The sequence below is a fragment of the Sinocyclocheilus anshuiensis genome, unplaced genomic scaffold (genome assembly GCF_001515605.1).
Source record: "Sinocyclocheilus anshuiensis isolate Anshui unplaced genomic scaffold, SAMN03320099.WGS_v1.1 scaffold296, whole genome shotgun sequence".
Lineage (NCBI taxonomy): Eukaryota > Metazoa > Chordata > Actinopteri > Cypriniformes > Cyprinidae > Sinocyclocheilus > Sinocyclocheilus anshuiensis.
The window spans coordinates 616,283-633,694 of NW_015557065.1; the positions used below are offsets into that span (position 1 = coordinate 616,283).

Consider the following 17,412-nt stretch of genomic DNA (forward strand, 5'->3'; position numbering starts at 1 on the left):
ATTTCTGAAGGATCATATGACACTGAAGACTGGTGTAATGATACTGAAAATACAGCTTTGACATTACAGGAGAAAAATACATTTGAACTATATTAAAACATAAAACAGTCATTTTAACTTGAAATAATTTTTCATCAAATAAATGCAACCTTGTTAAAAATCTTTCAACAACATTAAAAATCTTAATATTTAGCACTTATGACCAGTATGTAACAAACCAAATTATACCAAACCAAAATATGGTGCTTTATTTACTGACCTCTCTTAAGTGATTTGTGTCCTTTTTCACCTCTGCAAGAGTTAATGTATGTTGCTCCACACAACTTTTGAAGGACAAGTGTCTCTGACGATGAGAGCTTTCACATTTTTGAGGGACCCTACAAGAAGAAGTTGGCTTCACATTGAATACATTATTTAAAACAAAAACAAATAGAGGGCATACTCATTATTTACTGTAATTTAAAAATACTGACTCCACAAACTATGGCACTTGTATCTGGATCTGATTACAATACTTTTACTTATATTGGGGATTGTATGTAAATAATACACTCACTGGCCACTTTATTAGTAACACCTGTTCAACTGCTCATCAACGCAAATATCTAATATCAGCTAGAGGACCTTGAAGCAGCAGAAGGCCACACCGGGTCTCAATGCTCTCAGGTAACAACAGGAAACTGAGGCTACAATTCACAGAGGCACACCAAAATTGGACAACAGAATATTAGAAAAAGATCACCTAGTCTGATGTGTCTCAATTTCTGCTGCAACATTCTGATGGTAGGGTCAGAATTTGGCATAAGAGTGATTCTATAATTGCAGGTACATTTGGTGTCCGAAGTCATTCGTTTTTTTCTGCTTTTTTCAAATGGTTATATTTGTAATTATTTTAATACTGTGTTCCTCATTGTTATGAATTACAAGATGTTACAGTCCATAACAATTTAATATTTTTTGCAAAAAGTGTCTTAAATAGCTGATTTGCCAAATTTCTTTTCCCTTTTTATTTATTGATTTTTTGATTTGATTTAAATCTTATTCACTTCTGAATTGTAGTGTATCATGGCTTCCACAAAAATGTTAAGCATGCAGAAAAAAAAAGTGTTTTCATCATTGATAATAATAAAAATAAATGTTTCTTGAGCAGCAAATGAGCAGATTAGAATGATTTCTGAAGGATCATATGACACTGAAGACTGGTGTAATGATACTGAAAATACAGCTTTGACATTACAGGAGAAAAATACATTTGAACTATATTAAAACATAAAACAGTCATTTTAACTTGAAATAATTTTTCATCAAATAAATGCAACCTTGTTAAAAATCTTTCAACAACATTAAAAATCTTAATATTTAGCACTTATGACCAGTATGTAACAAACCAAATTATACCAAACCAAAATATGGTGCTTTATTTACTGACCTCTCTTAAGTGATTTGTGTCCTTTTTCACCTCTGCAAGAGTTAATGTATGTTGCTCCACACAACTTTTGAAGGACAAGTGTCTCTGACGATGAGAGCTTTCACATTTTTGAGGGACCCTACAAGAAGAAGTTGGCTTCACATTGAATACATTATTTAAAACAAAAACAAATAGAGGGCATACTCATTATTTACTGTAATTTAAAAATACTGACTCCACAAACTATGGCACTTGTATCTGGATCTGATTACAATACTTTTACTTATATTGGGGATTGTATGTAAATAATACACTCACTGGCCACTTTATTAGTAACACCTGTTCAACTGCTCATCAACGCAAATATCTAATATCAGCTAGAGGACCTTGAAGCAGCAGAAGGCCACACCGGGTCTCAATGCTCTCAGGTAACAACAGGAAACTGAGGCTACAATTCACAGAGGCACACCAAAATTGGACAACAGAATATTAGAAAAAGATCACCTAGTCTGATGTGTCTCAATTTCTGCTGCAACATTCTGATGGTAGGGTCAGAATTTGGCATAAGAGTGATTCTATAATTGCAGGTACATTTGGTGTCCGAAGTCATTCGTTTTTTTCTGCTTTTTTCAAATGGTTATATTTGTAATTATTTTAATACTGTGTTCCTCATTGTTATGAATTACAAGATGTTACAGTCCATAACAATTTAATATTTTTTGCAAAAAGTGTCTTAAATAGCTGAAAATCATGATTTCTTGTTGTCCGAATTAGTCAGTGCATTTTTTCCATCTTGTATCATTGTAATCAGAATATTTTATTGTACTTTTCTTTTTGTAATATTTCATTAGTTTTATTTATAAAAGCCCTAAAGAATAATTTTCCTAATTCTACAACATTATAAAAAAAAAAAAAAAAAAGTTTTCTTATAAAAATGTGTCCGTAAATCTTGCGTCAACTCTGTTACCGTACCATACTTTGCCTTTAAATTAGTGGAATTATCTCCCACAACTATGTAAGATACAGGAAATGATGTCACTTTCCCTCAATGATAAGATCTGAAGCACTGAAAAGTCTTATGTGCTCTCTCTAAGAACATATTTTAATCTGAAAAGTTCTTATACCAAGAGTTATAAAGTGTCAAATCTGTTACCACAATATCAAAAGGAAAACAGATTTTTTCATTGATCACACTTTGTGTTATTTAAAAGTCTTTTAATCATGATTTCATTAGTGCCATGTGCTCTTAGCATTTATGCTAGCAAGTGGAGTTTTTGGCAAAAAATAAAGAAAATTGTCAATTCTGTTACCGTCAAACTCTGTTACCAAGGTAGAGTAACAATGCTGACAATGCAGTAACAGAATTGACAGTCCATCGGACAATTCTATAAATTCTGTTACTTTACAATTCTGTTACTTAGAGGGTCAACTCTGTTTATGAACTATTTTCACAAAAAAATAAAATTGTTGTTTAAAATCTAATAAACATTATTGATTTATTTTTGCACCCTTATAATATTTCAACATATTGATACTCAGCAACTCGTCCACTGCGATGCGTGTTGCATTAGCGCAGTCATATCTGACTATAATGTCATATAGCCTATAACATGCTCTCACACGTTTATTATTTTAACATTTTGGGAGGAGTAAAATTTACACATGTGGTTTCAACAACCAGATGCATTTACACTTGTCCAGTTTAGTCTGGAATGCGTCCCAGACCACCTCCTGAAGTGGTTTGAGCGATCGGATTTATATCCGTCTCGAATGCGTTTCGGAGGGCATTTACACCTGGCCTTTTCACGATCGGATAGCTATCCGATCAGACAAAACGCATTAAGTGACCAGGTGTAAACAGCCCCTTACTGTGAACGGAGTCGCTCTGAGATGCACGTAGGCAATCTACACGCACGTAAATAATTAAAGCGCATATATTAAACCTGCATCGCATATATTTATTTAATTGAATCATAGCGTTTGTGAATTCACTATATTATTATGATTTTTAAATGGGCTTAATATATCATGCAACCTTGAAAACGGTCTAACAATGCGTTTCATGGATTTTCGTCCGTGGAATGCACCACTTCCGGTATTTTGACGGTTAACGTTACTCGACACAGGCAAAATGCAATCGAGCATTTTTTATAATCGAGTAGGCTACTCGAACTGAATCGAGGAATCGTGACAGCCCAACTATACTCAAATGGTCTCCACAGTCAGATCTCAATCCAGTAGAGCACCTTTGGGATGTAGTGGAAAGGGAGATTTGCGTCATGGAAGTGCAGCCAACAAATCTGCAGCAACTGTATGATGCTATCATGTCAATATGGACCAAAATCTCTGAGGAATGTTTTCAGCACCTTATCGAATCTATGCCACAAAGAATTAAGGCAGTTCTGAAGGCAAAAAAAACCCCATCCCGGTACTACCAAGGTGTACCTAATAAAGTGGTTGGTGGTGAATGTATATAAAACTTCCACTCTGAGTCCCTAACATTTGGCACCAAATCCACATTAAAAAAGCCAAATACTAGTATCAGTAAAACACCTATTCTTTTAACAAAACATGTAGTTACATGTAGGTTTAAACAAACAAGTTAGGCTACATACTGTTCAGTCTTGTGTGAAGGCAGAATTTGATAGTCATCACATGTCCCCTCTTTTACTTCTGAGTGATTCTAATGCAGCAAGAAAGCAATAAAGGCAGTTATATTTATGGCACTAATATTTTCAAATTCAATTTAATGGAGAACTACACAGTTAGAATTAATGTGTTATTCTTACAGTGCAGAAACAGTTCCAGATACTCTGATATTAATTGAGGCAATCTTTCAAATATATATTATCATTAACAATAAAAATCTTTCAGACCATCTTTCTCACACTTACCTCAGGCAAAGGATAACCATCAGAGGGATTCTGCAAGACCACTGTAACTAAAGAGGCATAACATTATTTTCACTAGATGAAAAGAGATTATTCAGCACATTTTATTTTACACATTTTACATATCACAGCTGTTAAAAAAAAAAACTTTGGAATGACACTTCCTTAACTTACAGTTTTGATTTATATTTAGGTTTCCCTTCACACTTGTCTGGCTAATTGTTGGAGCACTGACTGGACTACCTTGATCCGCTGAAGCAGTGACATTCAAATGTGAAGGAGTATGAGCTAAAATTGTCCTTGCATAGTCCCTTACTGAGAGAAATTAGAAACAAATAACAGAAATGACCACAGTACAGCACAACAAGTACAGCACAATCAGTGATATTGGGGAAATGTACAGTTTACCTGTGCAACAAAAACTGATTGTTGACATGATAATATTGTAAAAAATAGAGTTGACTAATGATCATGTTTTAAGTTAAATGAATTCTCTATAAGCCAGGTGAAATACCCACAATAGACAAAATGTCATCAACTGACTATAAACTCAAACTTGCCAAATGAAACCTATTCAGCTCACAGTTTTACATTCTTTCTTACCAGGTTTATTTTGCAAAAGAGTTGAACAAGGATGTATGTTTTCTGATTCGGGGTCTTTTTCAACTGGAAAGATGTGAAGAAACAGAGAGGATGGAGACATTTTAAACAGCTTGACACAAATAAACAAATGAGAAATTTGTTGTGGTCACAAAAGGTTTGGGAAAAAAGATTCAATACGCACTATTACTGTCAAAAAAAGAGTCACTTTCAAACCAAACAGTTTTCTGATGGTCAACTCTGCAAATCTGCATTCACAATTACAGATCTATCATCTACGGTGGCCGAGAGTGCTCAAAGCGCTGCAACTTCACAAAACACATGCAAATAGAAAAAGCATCAGCGTCCTAAATAAGAAAACATCTTCATCAGTTTAAAATGCTGATGAAATACTCGCAACACAACCAAATACAGAAAGACGCTGCAAATGCTCACAACACAAGCAAATAAAGAAATGCGCTGCAAATATTCACAACGCGCAAGTAGCACAGACCACAACAAAACGAAAATTAACCATGTTTCATTTTTTGTGGCGTATTGATTACCATTTGTATAACCACAGTTGTACAAATACCATGGTTAAACTATGGCTAGTGTAGTAGATCCATGGTTAATTTGTGCATTACAGTAACCATTTTTTGTTTTCATTTTTGATATAATACATGTATTTATTTATTAATTAATTACTTTTGATAGTAAAACCACAGGCTATGGTTAATTTTTGTAAGGTAAGTTGTAAAAGTAAGTTAGCCAGCTTACATAACATTTCACATTTACAATAACTGTGTATTTCGTCAGCTTATTTATATCCACAAAAAAAAGAAAGAACGAAAAAAGCTAAGAAATGTATGATCAGGATGTTAAAATAAACAAAAATCTTTTCGGAGCAAACATTGATAAATATTTCCCAGCCATGTTCGTCACTTTGCGGTTCCCTTAAACATTTTCGATGTAGTCTGTGCCTCTATTTGCAGCGTTTCTTTATTTGTTTGTATTGTGAGCATTTGCAGCACGTGTTGTCAAATTGATGAATATGTTTTCTTAATTTGCAGGTGTTTTTTCTATTTGCATGTTTTTTGTTTTGCAGCGCGTTGAGCTCTCTCGGCCACCGTACAGATCACATAGATTCATTTTGAAACGACTGGATACATGTACAGTAAATGAAACCATACCTTGCCTTAGTCTGCATCTAGAAAAATATCAATAAGAAATAAAAATACCAGTAGTGTATAGCTGTGTATTCCTTTGCTTCAGGAACATCAGTGCAATGCACAGACAACTAATCGAGACAATCAAAAATCAGTTGATGTGAGATGGTGGCATTGTAAAAAATACCAATAAGCTCAGTCTTTGTGAGGTGACCATTACCTTAATTTAACTTACCTTTGGACTTTTTATACAAACATTTTCCTGTTTCTGATTTTCGTTTGTTTTTAGATCCAGCCGTTCTCTTCATTTTACGCTTCATGGATTGAATTCAGATCCTAAACGACAGGTGCAGACTTTATGAGTGAGGAGCTGCAAAAATAGCCGGTTACAGAAACAAGGAAGTAATTAGATACTTCGTATAGTGCAGAAAATTGATTATTTAGATAGCATAATGTGTTTATCCAGTACTGTGATCATCACGAACAGCACAAGTCCGTGATGTAACATACGTCTTTGCATATGTTAATAAAAACAAATACATGCAGGTAATAATAAAAGCAAAAAGGTAACTTTTGCCTCATCAGTTGCGGTTTGTTTATATTTTCTTCAAGTGCAACAGCCACAGAATGTCTAAAATGTTCAGTTTGTTCATAGTAGCAGCAGAAAAATGTGTACTCGCGTGTCACGCAGAAACCACATACGACGAAATCTCAATTTAACTTACTGGTTGAAGAGCCCAAGTTAAAGCCAATAAATGAATAAAGTTATACAACAAACCAGCGTAAAACCCCACGCGTGCACGCGCTACAATATTCAAAAGAAGAGAAAAGCGCGGGAACCAAAACACTACAGGAAATATGACGCAAGAGGAGGATTTTTACTTTCGTTTTGTACAGTGAGTATATATAAGGTCAACATCATACAAATGAACAACACAAATGTTACATTAGTATCTCAATCTCCAGACCTATGAGATCACTTCCTCCTGCGACGTGTGCCTGCAGAACGGATGCGAGCAGCCTGACGGATGTTCATGTATCTTTCTTCTACATCTACATCTTGCTGGAGAGAGAGGCAGAGAGTCTGATGATGAAGAATGGATGAAGGGGAGGTGGGAGTGGAGGTGCTAGAAGGGGTGCTAGGGTTGACCAGGGGTCCCATCACTGGAGCTTCTCTGCTCCTGTCTATCTCCACTATCCCAGGGTCTGAAGATCTTTGTTTCTCCTCTCTGTCCTTCAGTCTGGTTAGACTGTTACTCAGGGTGAGGTTCTCCTGCTGCAGAATCCTGATCCTCACCGAGTTTGCCTTGAGCTGCTGCTCCATATCACACATCACATCACCTGTAGCTGCGACACACAGAGACAACTGGTTATGAATGACAGTTAGGAGAGGGAATCACAAGAAATGTAACCATTTTAGTTCCTCTTCCGAAAGGTATTTGTTTGTACAGACTTTCAAATGAGGTTTTGCAGTCTTTTGAAAGAGGCGACATCAATGCAATCCAATAATTGGCCTTAACTATGTATAAGATAATAATGCAAAAATGTGTTAACAACTTATTTTTTAAAATACTTCTGACAGAAATACAGTTAATTAAGCCTCACAGGCCTTATGCACAACTAAACATAAGTTGTAAGCTGTATGATTAATTCACTGGAAAAAAAATGTCTCATAAAAGTTGTTCGTTAGAGAATCAATCAAGTTTTGATTTACTGAAAAGAACCAACTCAAGAGTCGCACATTATGTTCATGAATCAGACGACAGTGGTCATGCTGTATGTGACTTGTTAGAGTCATATATTGGGGAAATGCTGATGTTTTTTGTTTACTATACATCCGGCTCATAGAGTTCTTCTTTCAGGTAACTGGACTACACTGGTCACACTGCATGTTTGTGCACTTAAAAGGATCCAGTTCACAAGAGTCATTTGTTCTCGAATCGGACCTCACTGGTTTCTGTATGTTTTGTGCTGTAGATTCAGTAGCAGTGCTCCTGAAAAGTATAAAGCAGATTAGTGCCCACCCACTTCTTCAGCAGAACAGCATTCTAGCATACTACTGTTACTCATACTCTTGCTGATCCAAACACAGACAATGCCAGAATATACAGTGCATACAGAAGGATGCACTTGCAGACCATTAACAAAACCAAATGCTATTTTCACTTACTCTGTTCACCACAGTTCAAATGTTTTACCTTTAGTACAAATAACATTCTTGTATTTAGACGTTGTAACATCTAAGACTATTTGCCCGTGTAAACGAGATGCTACTGTTGCTACTAACACTTGTGCAAACAGTAACTACCATTATTTACACTGTATAAATAGCCACTGGCTTTAAGACATGGAACGTTTTTCAACTCTAGTGGCATGAGTGGTCACTGGTCACCATCCTACAGATGAAGTCAAAAGTTTACACACCCCTTGAAGAATCTGCAAAATGTTAATTATTTCACCACAATGAGAGGGATCATACAAAATGCATGTTATTATTTATTTAGTACTGACCTGAATAAGATATTTCACATAATTAAGACGTTTACATATAGTCTACAAGAGAAAATAATAGTTGAATTTATAAAAATGACCCCGTTCAAAAGTTTACATTCACTTGATTCTTAATACTGTGTTGTTACCTGACTGATCCACAGCTGTGTTTTTTTGTTTAGTGACAGTTGTTCATGAATCCCTTGTTTGTCCTGAACAGTTAAACTGCCTGCTGTTCTTCAGAAAAATCCTTCAGGTCCCACAAATTCTTTGGTTTTCCAGCATTTTTGTGTATTTGAACCCTTTCCAACAATGACTGTATGATTTTAAGATCTTTTCACACTGAGGACAAGTGAAGGACTCATATGCAACTATTACAGAAGGTTCAAACGCTCACTGATGTGCCAGAAGGAAACACAATTCATTAAGAGCCGAGGGGTGAAAACTTTTGAATTTGAAGATCAGGGTAAATTTAACTTATTTTGTCTTCTGGGAAACATGTAAGTACCTTTTGTAGCTTCTGGCAGGCAGTTTAACTGTTCAGGACAAACAAGAGACTCATAAACAACTGTCACTAAACAAAAAAACCCAGCTGTGGATCATTCAGGTAACAACACAGTATTAAGAATCATTTTCATAAATTCAACTATTATTTTCTCTTGTGGACTATATGTAAACATCTTTTATGTGAAATATCTTATTCAGATCAGTACTAAAGAAACAATAACATACATTTTGTTTGATCCCTCTTAAAATAATTAACATTTTGCAGATTCTGCAAGGTGTATGTAAGCTTTTGACTTCAACTGGATTCTGCAAGGTGTATGTAAACTTTTGACTTCAACTGTATATGATTTTGAATGCGTGTGTTTATCTCACTCTGGGGTGCTGCTTGTGGATTGAGCTCAGGAAAGGCCACAAGTATCCTTTCTCTCTGGGAGGCTTCTTCTAGCATCTCTTTCAGATGAGACACACTCTCCTTCAGTTCTGTGATCTGTGTCTGCTGCTGCTGTTTCTCAGTACTCAGTGAACTACAGTGGGACTGCAGAGAAAGAAATTTACTTTTATTGGTGTGGCCTAATGTAGTCAGGCTGATTCAGTCATACTAAATATTTTTGACCGAGTTCTTTTAAATGTTACCTGTTGCTGTGTGAACTGCTCCTGAAGTGCATCTTTTTCTTGTATGATCTGTGTGAGTTTGTTGGCAAGATCAGCTTTTTCATCCTCACATTCTTCCAGACTGCTATGTAGATCTTCAGTCTGATGAACCAGCACATCCAGATGCTTACGCAGAGCTGCCTGTTTCACTTGAAGCGCCTGTGCACAAAATGACCATGTTTCACAGTCGAATCAAATAAAAATCACGTCTCATCGTTTTCTCATTGAATATTCTGTTTTACTTGGAAATGCATCATGTTATGGAAATAAACACACCTCATATTGGCGTTGCACACTGTGGTTCTTGGCACTCTCTTTGTCCAGCAGTGTCTGTGTACTTCTGAGCTCCTTCTCCAGGTTTTGCCTGCTCTCCTCTACCTCTCTTAACATGTTCTCCAGTGAATGTAGACGACGAACCTCCTCCTGTAGTGTAGCCCTCTCATATTCTATACAACAAAAAAGCCATTTCTTGTTATCCCAAAAACATTCCTGTAGGCCTTTACTACATTCTCTAATTCAGGGGTTTCCAAACTGGGGTCGAGCGATCCTCAGAGGATCATAGAGGAGTGTCCTCAGAAAATTTGAGACAACCCCCCCCCCCCAAAAAAAATATTCAAGAAAAGTATTTATTAGGACTGTGTAACCTAAGCTATTAAATATGTTTAAATTAATATTTTTTAAACACATTTATAGAATGTACTGTTTTGTTCTGCTTTCTAAAGAGATCGATCACAGTTTTGCAGTACCCTATAAAATAAAGACCAAACCTGTCTATCGTTTTGTGAAAAATAAATCAATCCTTCCATTTGATATACAGTGCAGAGAAGAATGGCAGATAATTGCCAAATGATGATGATCAAAGCTTGTCGCATCAAACAAAAAAGACTTGAGACTGTAAAGGTGCTTCAGCTAAATATTTATGAATACTTATGTAATGTACTTATTTCATTTTTTTTTATTTTTAATAAATTTACGAAGTTGTGACAATTCTGTTTTTGCTTTGTCAGTATGGTGTATGGAGTGTAGATTGATGTGGAAATAAAGTAATTTAAAGCAGTTTAACATAAGGCAGCAACATAACAAAATGTGAAAAAATGAATGGGGTATGAATACTTTCGCACGGCACTGTACATAATGTTTAATAACAGTTTGTATTAGTGTTTGAGTTTCTACTTGCTCACTTGAAGTTGTAAGGCACTATTAGATGTATAAACCTGCTCTGAAATATTTATTTTAAGAAGCAATGCATTTCAATTACTTTAACTGTGGGTAGAAAACAAGGACTTTTGTCTTTGTATTAACATTCTTAACATTTTTCTCACACAGTATAAATAGCTCTTTATATATCAAATTTAAATTACTTGCAAAGTGGTCATCATATTTCAGGGTCATTGACATCAAAAATTTATTTCATATCATATATTATTTACTAATTGCTATGAGAAAGATAGGTTATTGAATTGATCATTTTATATTAACATTTATGTATTTTATACTACTGCACAAATCAAAGCTTTTAAACATTTTATTCCAGTTGCTTCCGGTGGCCAGTACTTGATGATGTCCTGCTTACCAAGACTCTGTTTTGCTTCTGTTTGCAAATTCAGTTCTGCCGTGAGTTCAGAATTTCGGTCCTCCAACAATGTTATGCCTGTGAATGAAAATGATTATTACTTTATATTGTTTAACTGTTATATAAGAATACATATGAGTTTAAAGAAACCCCCACCTCTCTTTAACTCCTCCTTCTCCTGCTTTAACCTCCTTACTGTTTCCTCTGCCCTGGATTTCACTTCCTGCATTCTGCGCTCCCACTCCTCCTCCATCTTTCTCCTCTCCTCCTTCTCTCTATTGACCGTTTCTGATAGCTGTTTTCTCAGCTTCTCTCGCTCCATCTCTGTCTCTTTCAGCTTCTTTTTCAGCGGCTCAACAGTTTCTCTCACCTCCAGTTGAAAAAGAACAGTCATGAAAAACAAATGAGTGAAATAATCAAAATAAATTGACAAAAGTGTAAACATCCAAACAAAAAAATTAATTTTCTCGTGCTTTCTGATTGGTGGACACAACCCCTCACCTCCAGGACATGTTTCCCCACACGACTCATATCTCTACGCTGCTCACTTGCCCATTGGGAAATGTCACATGCAGACAAGCGGCCCAGCTGCTGCGTTTCCTCCACAGCTTCCAGGAAGCCCTGCATGGAGCAAGGCAAACCCAGAGACTGGCACAGCAACACTAAAGCATCACTGCTCTCCTTCATAACCGCCTGAACACAAGCACAGGCCTGACAGGGCACCAGGGACGACTCTACTGTCTGACAGCCCACGGTGTGAATAGACACACAGGAGCCTGCAGTGGACGCTCTCTCATGTTGGGGAGTTGAAGCTGGGGTATTTGTGGTGGTTTTCTGGACGCTGGTCATGGAGGTGCTCTGTGTCTTGTGTGTATTAATGGTAGTAGTGTTTGCTGCTGTTCTGGTAAAGGATGGACTTTGTTGAGATGGAGGTTGCTGTCCATTACTGGTACTCTGCAAGAAGAGACCCTTTAGCAAGGATAATATTTGATAGGCGTTGACCAAGTGTTTTGTCTTTATCATCCTTCTTACCTCTTTTGCTTGTTGACAGCTGAGCTGAAGCAGGTTCCTCCAGTAGCATTTGACCACAGGACCAATGGAAACAGATGTTTCATTTTGATCAGATGACAAAGCTCTCTGCTTTTCAAGCAACAGCTCAGCATGAATGTTAAAACTCTGAAGAAGAAGCATTAATCTTTGACAAACACACAAATGAACATAATGATTTGGGGAAAATAAAACGATACATTTAACTGTTTATGCTACATTATATAATGCATTAAATATAATTATGCATTATAAGTTATTTCACATTTAAACACACACACACACACACAAAGTGACAATGATGTTAGTTCAAATATTAACGTGCAATCGATATAAACCAATAAAATACATAAATATAAAATATATTACTTATTTTGATGTTTTTATAAGTATAAATATAAATAATAATAAAAAACATACATTTGTAGTGTTTTCACGAAACAGTACAAATTAACTACCTGTCAATCAGCAACTCTTGCAGGACTATATGGGAGTGCTGACTGAACTCTTCATCTCCATCCACATAATCATACTCTTCCAAAAGACTGACCAAGTCCAGATTACATGATAGTTTATCGGGAAACTTCCATGATGGGAAACGGACTGGTCCAGTCTTAGAAAACACATCCAGAACCGCTCCCTGTAAATCAATAAGATCTCTGCGAAGACTGTCGATACAGTCCTGACGACCTAACAGATGAGTCATTGTTCAACTGAAACTACTTTTGTTCTTTAATCGTTTGAGTTTTCGGAGCAGGAACATGTGCATTAGCTCTATTTACATTAGGTTTCCATAGTTGCTTGTAGGCAGAATCGTTCCTTTTCAACTACATTTCCCACAATCCCCATTGGCCTTGCTACCGGAAGTGATTTTGTTTGTCGTCTTCTGTTGTGTGGCGGTTGGCGCAACGAGAGGTTGGTGAAGTTTTGTGAAACTGTACATAGAAATTATATTATTTCAGTAATTTTCAAGGCTTTACGTTGTCTTTTGTCCAACAAATTACGCTTTAAACGGACAATAATTCTTTATTTTTCTTAGCGTATTTGGTTCGGCCTGAGAAGAGCGTGTAGTGTCGCAGTCATGCCGCCTGGGCCTGTGCAGATCATGCAGCCGGAGCTGAATAACAAGGTATGAAGCGATCATTTGTTGATATCTGTTCTTTTAGAGACAGTACTGGATAAATTAATCTGATTTATATTCACTTACTAACATATTTGTCTTCCATGAACAAACGGACATGTTATTGGACCATAGTATTGCAGGTTTGTAGATCGTGGTTTGAGTAACGTTAGGGAAATGAATCGACCTCCCCTACCACAGCTTGAGTCTAGTCAGAACTTTCATAATAAGTAATATTTTTTTTTTCTATTACATTCCTTTTGCATAGCCCAGCTATTATTGCATTTATTAAGTAAATATATTACTGCCAAATATTATTTATTTAATAATTCTTAAATAATATTGCATTATGTATGTATATACTGAATGGACTGTTCTTGGCCAGATTACGCTATAGTAGGCTATGCACCAAAATTAATGCCAGTAGCTGAAATTTGGCTTGTGATTGTTGTGAAGCACCAGATTAATTAATATATGCCATGTTTTAATCAACAGCCCGAGGACCAGAAGGAAGAGACTCCAGCCACAAAGCCCATTGTTGGAATCATCTACCCGCCTCCCGAAGTCCGAAATATTGTTGACAAGACTGCCAGCTTCGTGGCCAGGTTTGACATTTAATGTAGTGCAAAATTTCTTTGTTGTACTTTGTTAAACTAATAATTAACTACTTGTTTTTGTTTATAGGAATGGACCTGAGTTTGAGGCCAGAATTCGACAGAATGAGATCAACAACCCAAAATTCAACTTCCTCAACCCCAATGACCCTTACCATGCCTACTACCGCCACAAAGTCAATGAGTTCAAGGAGGGCAAAGCTCAGGAACCATCTGCAGCTGTGCCTAAAGTCATGCAACAGCAACAAGCAGCATCACAGCAGCTTCCTCAGAAGGTCAGGAACCTGTCAGTGATTTACAATACACCAATAACATTATTGAAATAAAACCAGTCAAGCCATAATCTAGCAGTCTGATTTAAAAGTCTTTCAGATCTAAATCTGTTATCCAGTACTTACTACGGTGGCCGAGAAGTGCAAAACAAATCACAATTCTGAAAACAAAATAACAAATTACAAACGCAAATGCAAGTCTAAAAAACTAAATAACAATTCAGAAAGCACAACAACAATTCAGAAAACATTATAACAAGTCAGAAAACACAATGACAAATTCGAAAACAAATTTACAAGTCAGAAAACACAACGACAAATCAGACAAACTGGAAGAGGTAGGTATAGTTTGAGACAGCGCCATTGGTTTGGGATTACTCACCGCTGACTGGACGAGACATCTGTCAATCAACGTATACAGGGAAGAACCAGCCGAAGAACAGCAGAGTCCTGGTAGAAAGTTCGGAGATGGTATTAAAGTAGCTCAGTTTAAATGTATTGTATGAATTGCCCTTACTATGGAATAAAAAAATACGGAGTGTATATTTACATTTAGTTAAAATCGCCTGTAAAACATCAGCTCCAGTGGCGCAGATGGATAAACACGGGTCGTTGGCTGGCCACCGTAACTTACACATCTTTGTGTTAATTTAGGTTCAAGCACAGGTGATCCATGAGACGGTGGTGCCCAAGGAGCCTCCACCTGAGTTTGAGTTCATTGCCGACCCTCCCTCCATCTCAGCCTTTGACCTGGATGTGGTGAAGCTGACCGCACAGTTTGTCGCCCGAAATGGCCGACAGTTTCTCACACAGCTGATGCAGAAGGAGCAGAGGAACTTCCAGTTTGACTTTCTACGACCACAGCACAGCTTGTTCAACTACTTTACAAAACTGGTGGAACAATACACAAAGGTATGGTATCAATACTTAGGACAATTCAGATTGAGGTGGCTAAAGAGAGCTGGGTATTAGGGGAAACATTATTACATGTACAGGTTATTCAAGTGTGACATTAAAGTCACTTAAATTATTGGCTTCTTGCAGGTTTTAATCCCTCCAAAAGGTCTTCTGCTGAAACTGAAGAGGGAAGCCGAGAATCCACGTGAGGTCTTGGACCAGGTAATTATAACAGCCATTCCAGATCACACATAGTGGATAAGATGTCTACATAAGATATGCCTAATATGACGGTGGTGTATTATGTTGATTCAGGTGTTTTAAAACCAATAGAGAGAATTTACGGTGAATCAAAGAGTTTTAGATATATTACATGCCATATTATAAGCAAATACATTACTTCATTCCCCAATATTTTAGGTGAGGTATCGTGTGGAGTGGGCCAAGTTCCAGGAAAGAGAGAGGAAGAAGGAAGAGGAGGAGCGAGAGAAGGAGAGAGTGGCTTATGCTCAGATTGACTGGCATGACTTTGTGGTGGTGGAGACTGTGGACTTCCAACCAAATGAGCATGGTGAGCATGTGTAATTAACACAGTTTATGTAATTTTTGATATTTCAGAATGTTTATTATCACAAACATACTATTGCATCAGAAGAATACTTGTGATTTTTCATGGCAAGAAATTTCCTAAATCCCAAAGCCAACTGCTTTTGTTACAGACACAATCTCACTTTTATTGTAAGATCATGGAGAATTTTTTTGTACTATACCAATGAAAATATTATTTACTTAATATTTGTCCATATTAATCACTGTTAAGTTCATATTATTAATATTAATGAATACATATTATTAAAATTATCTAAATTAATAAAATAATTTATATAACTATTATGCAAATTACAGGTAATTTCCCTCCTCCCACAACTCCTGAGGAGCTGGGTGCTCGTATCCTGATCCAGGAGCGCTATGAGAAGTTTGGAGAGAGTGAGGAGGTGGAGATGGAGGTAGAGAGTGAAGATGAAGAGGATGAGAGAGAGCGCAGGGTGGGCGGACACGCAGCTCAGCTGGACCAGGACACACAGCTGCAGGACATGGACGAGGTGAGACAATTAGGATGATCATGCCAAAGAGACGAGGACGATTTAGTCATGCTTACTTTAAGAAGTTCCATGTTCACATATGAAAATAGATGAGCAGTTTGTAGAAATGGGTTAACTATCACTCTGACTGACTAGTATGTGTTCTTCCTCTCTCAATAGGGCTCTGATGATGAGGATGATGGCATGAAGGCTCCTCTCCCCCCTGATAACCCCCTGCCACCACCTCTGCCCCCCACCCCGGACCAGGTTATTATCCGCAAAGACTACGACCCCAAGGGTAAGGGCATTTATAAAAACACACTTTTAACATACTAGAACAAGTAGCACATATTTCATTGCATCCACTCACTTTCTATCTCATCTTTCAGCGTCTAAGCCTCTGCCTCCTGTGGCCATCCCTGATGAGTACCTCATCTCTCCCATCACTGGTGAGAAGATCCAAGCCAGTAAGATGCAGGAGCACATGCGCATCGGCCTGCTGGACCCCCGCTGGCTGGAGCAGCGTGACCGCAGCATCCGAGAGCGTCAGATCGAGGAGGAGGTGTACGCTCCCGGCCTGGATATTGAGAGCAGCCTGAAGCAGCTGGCCGAGAGACGTACCGATATCTTCGGTGTGGAAGAAACGGCCATCGGTAAGAAGATCGGAGAGGAGGAGATACAGAAACCAGAGGAGAAGGTAAGAAACACAAAGAAAAAAATATATATCCACTGTTCAACATTATTAGTAGACAAATTAATTAAAAACTATAGTGAAAAATGTGTTTTAAGAGACTTTCCAAAAGTCTGTAAGACCAAAAAAGTTGAAGAAACACCCATTAACACTTCACTTCACAGATCACTAAAACTAATTATTTAACCGTCTGGTGATCTTCAGTCATTTTAGGGGAGGGAAAAAATGTTTTTACATTTTTTTTTATTTGTTTTACTTCATTGTAATGGTATGAAACTTGGTGACTTTTGTGGCACTTGTTTTATGAACAATTAGAAAGGATGGTCTTAGTCACACTTCATAATCAAAAATGAAAAAACCTTATTTTTCAAAAATAAAAAATGATATGTGTGTGTGTTAGAGTAAAAATAAGTAAATGAAT

General features: G+C 37.0%; 3 protein-coding genes across 4 annotated transcripts in view; 1 reads left to right on the forward strand and 2 right to left on the reverse strand.

Annotated features, from left to right (window-relative positions):
- LOC107676615 (uncharacterized) overlaps window positions 1-6,408 on the reverse strand; it is a 16,332-nt gene extending 9,924 nt beyond the window's left edge. The window contains exons 1-6 of the mRNA XM_016471198.1: window positions 6,283-6,408; window positions 4,903-4,965; window positions 4,507-4,614; window positions 4,303-4,349; window positions 4,024-4,091; window positions 1,430-1,547 (exon numbers count right to left, since the gene is read on the reverse strand). Coding sequence (XP_016326684.1) covers window positions 1,430-1,547; window positions 4,024-4,091; window positions 4,303-4,349; window positions 4,507-4,614; window positions 4,903-4,965; window positions 6,283-6,367 — 489 coding nt within the window. The 5' untranslated portion in view covers window positions 6,368-6,408. The remainder of the gene's footprint in view (window positions 1-1,429; window positions 1,548-4,023; window positions 4,092-4,302; window positions 4,350-4,506; window positions 4,615-4,902; window positions 4,966-6,282) is intronic.
- On the reverse strand, window positions 6,395-13,078 carry ccdc157 (coiled-coil domain containing 157). Of its 2 annotated transcripts, XM_016471207.1 has the most exons (10): window positions 12,774-13,078; window positions 12,301-12,463; window positions 11,770-12,222; window positions 11,425-11,638; window positions 11,269-11,346; window positions 9,972-10,141; window positions 9,678-9,854; window positions 9,417-9,579; window positions 7,016-7,394; window positions 6,395-6,417 (listed from the first exon to the last, which is right to left on the reverse strand). In XM_016471207.1, the coding sequence occupies exons 1-9, from the start codon at window positions 13,019-13,021 to the stop codon at window positions 7,024-7,026; spliced, it is 2,037 nt and encodes a 678-aa protein (XP_016326693.1). In that variant the 5' UTR covers window positions 13,022-13,078; the 3' UTR covers window positions 6,395-6,417; window positions 7,016-7,023. The 2 variants fall into 2 exon arrangements, with proteins under 2 accessions (XP_016326693.1, XP_016326692.1); XM_016471206.1 differs by lacking the exon at window positions 6,395-6,417 and having other exon boundaries at window positions 6,858-7,394.
- A 65-nt stretch (window positions 13,079-13,143) lies between these two features.
- On the forward strand, window positions 13,144-17,177 carry sf3a1 (splicing factor 3a, subunit 1). Its single transcript, XM_016471199.1, has 10 exons — window positions 13,144-13,230; window positions 13,355-13,444; window positions 13,931-14,040; window positions 14,120-14,324; window positions 14,976-15,233; window positions 15,366-15,440; window positions 15,639-15,789; window positions 16,125-16,321; window positions 16,481-16,598; window positions 16,690-17,177. Exons 2-10 carry the CDS (start codon window positions 13,397-13,399, stop codon window positions 17,175-17,177), a joined length of 1,650 nt encoding a protein of 549 aa, XP_016326685.1. The 5' UTR covers window positions 13,144-13,230; window positions 13,355-13,396.
- Window positions 17,178-17,412: the final 235 nt, after the last annotated feature.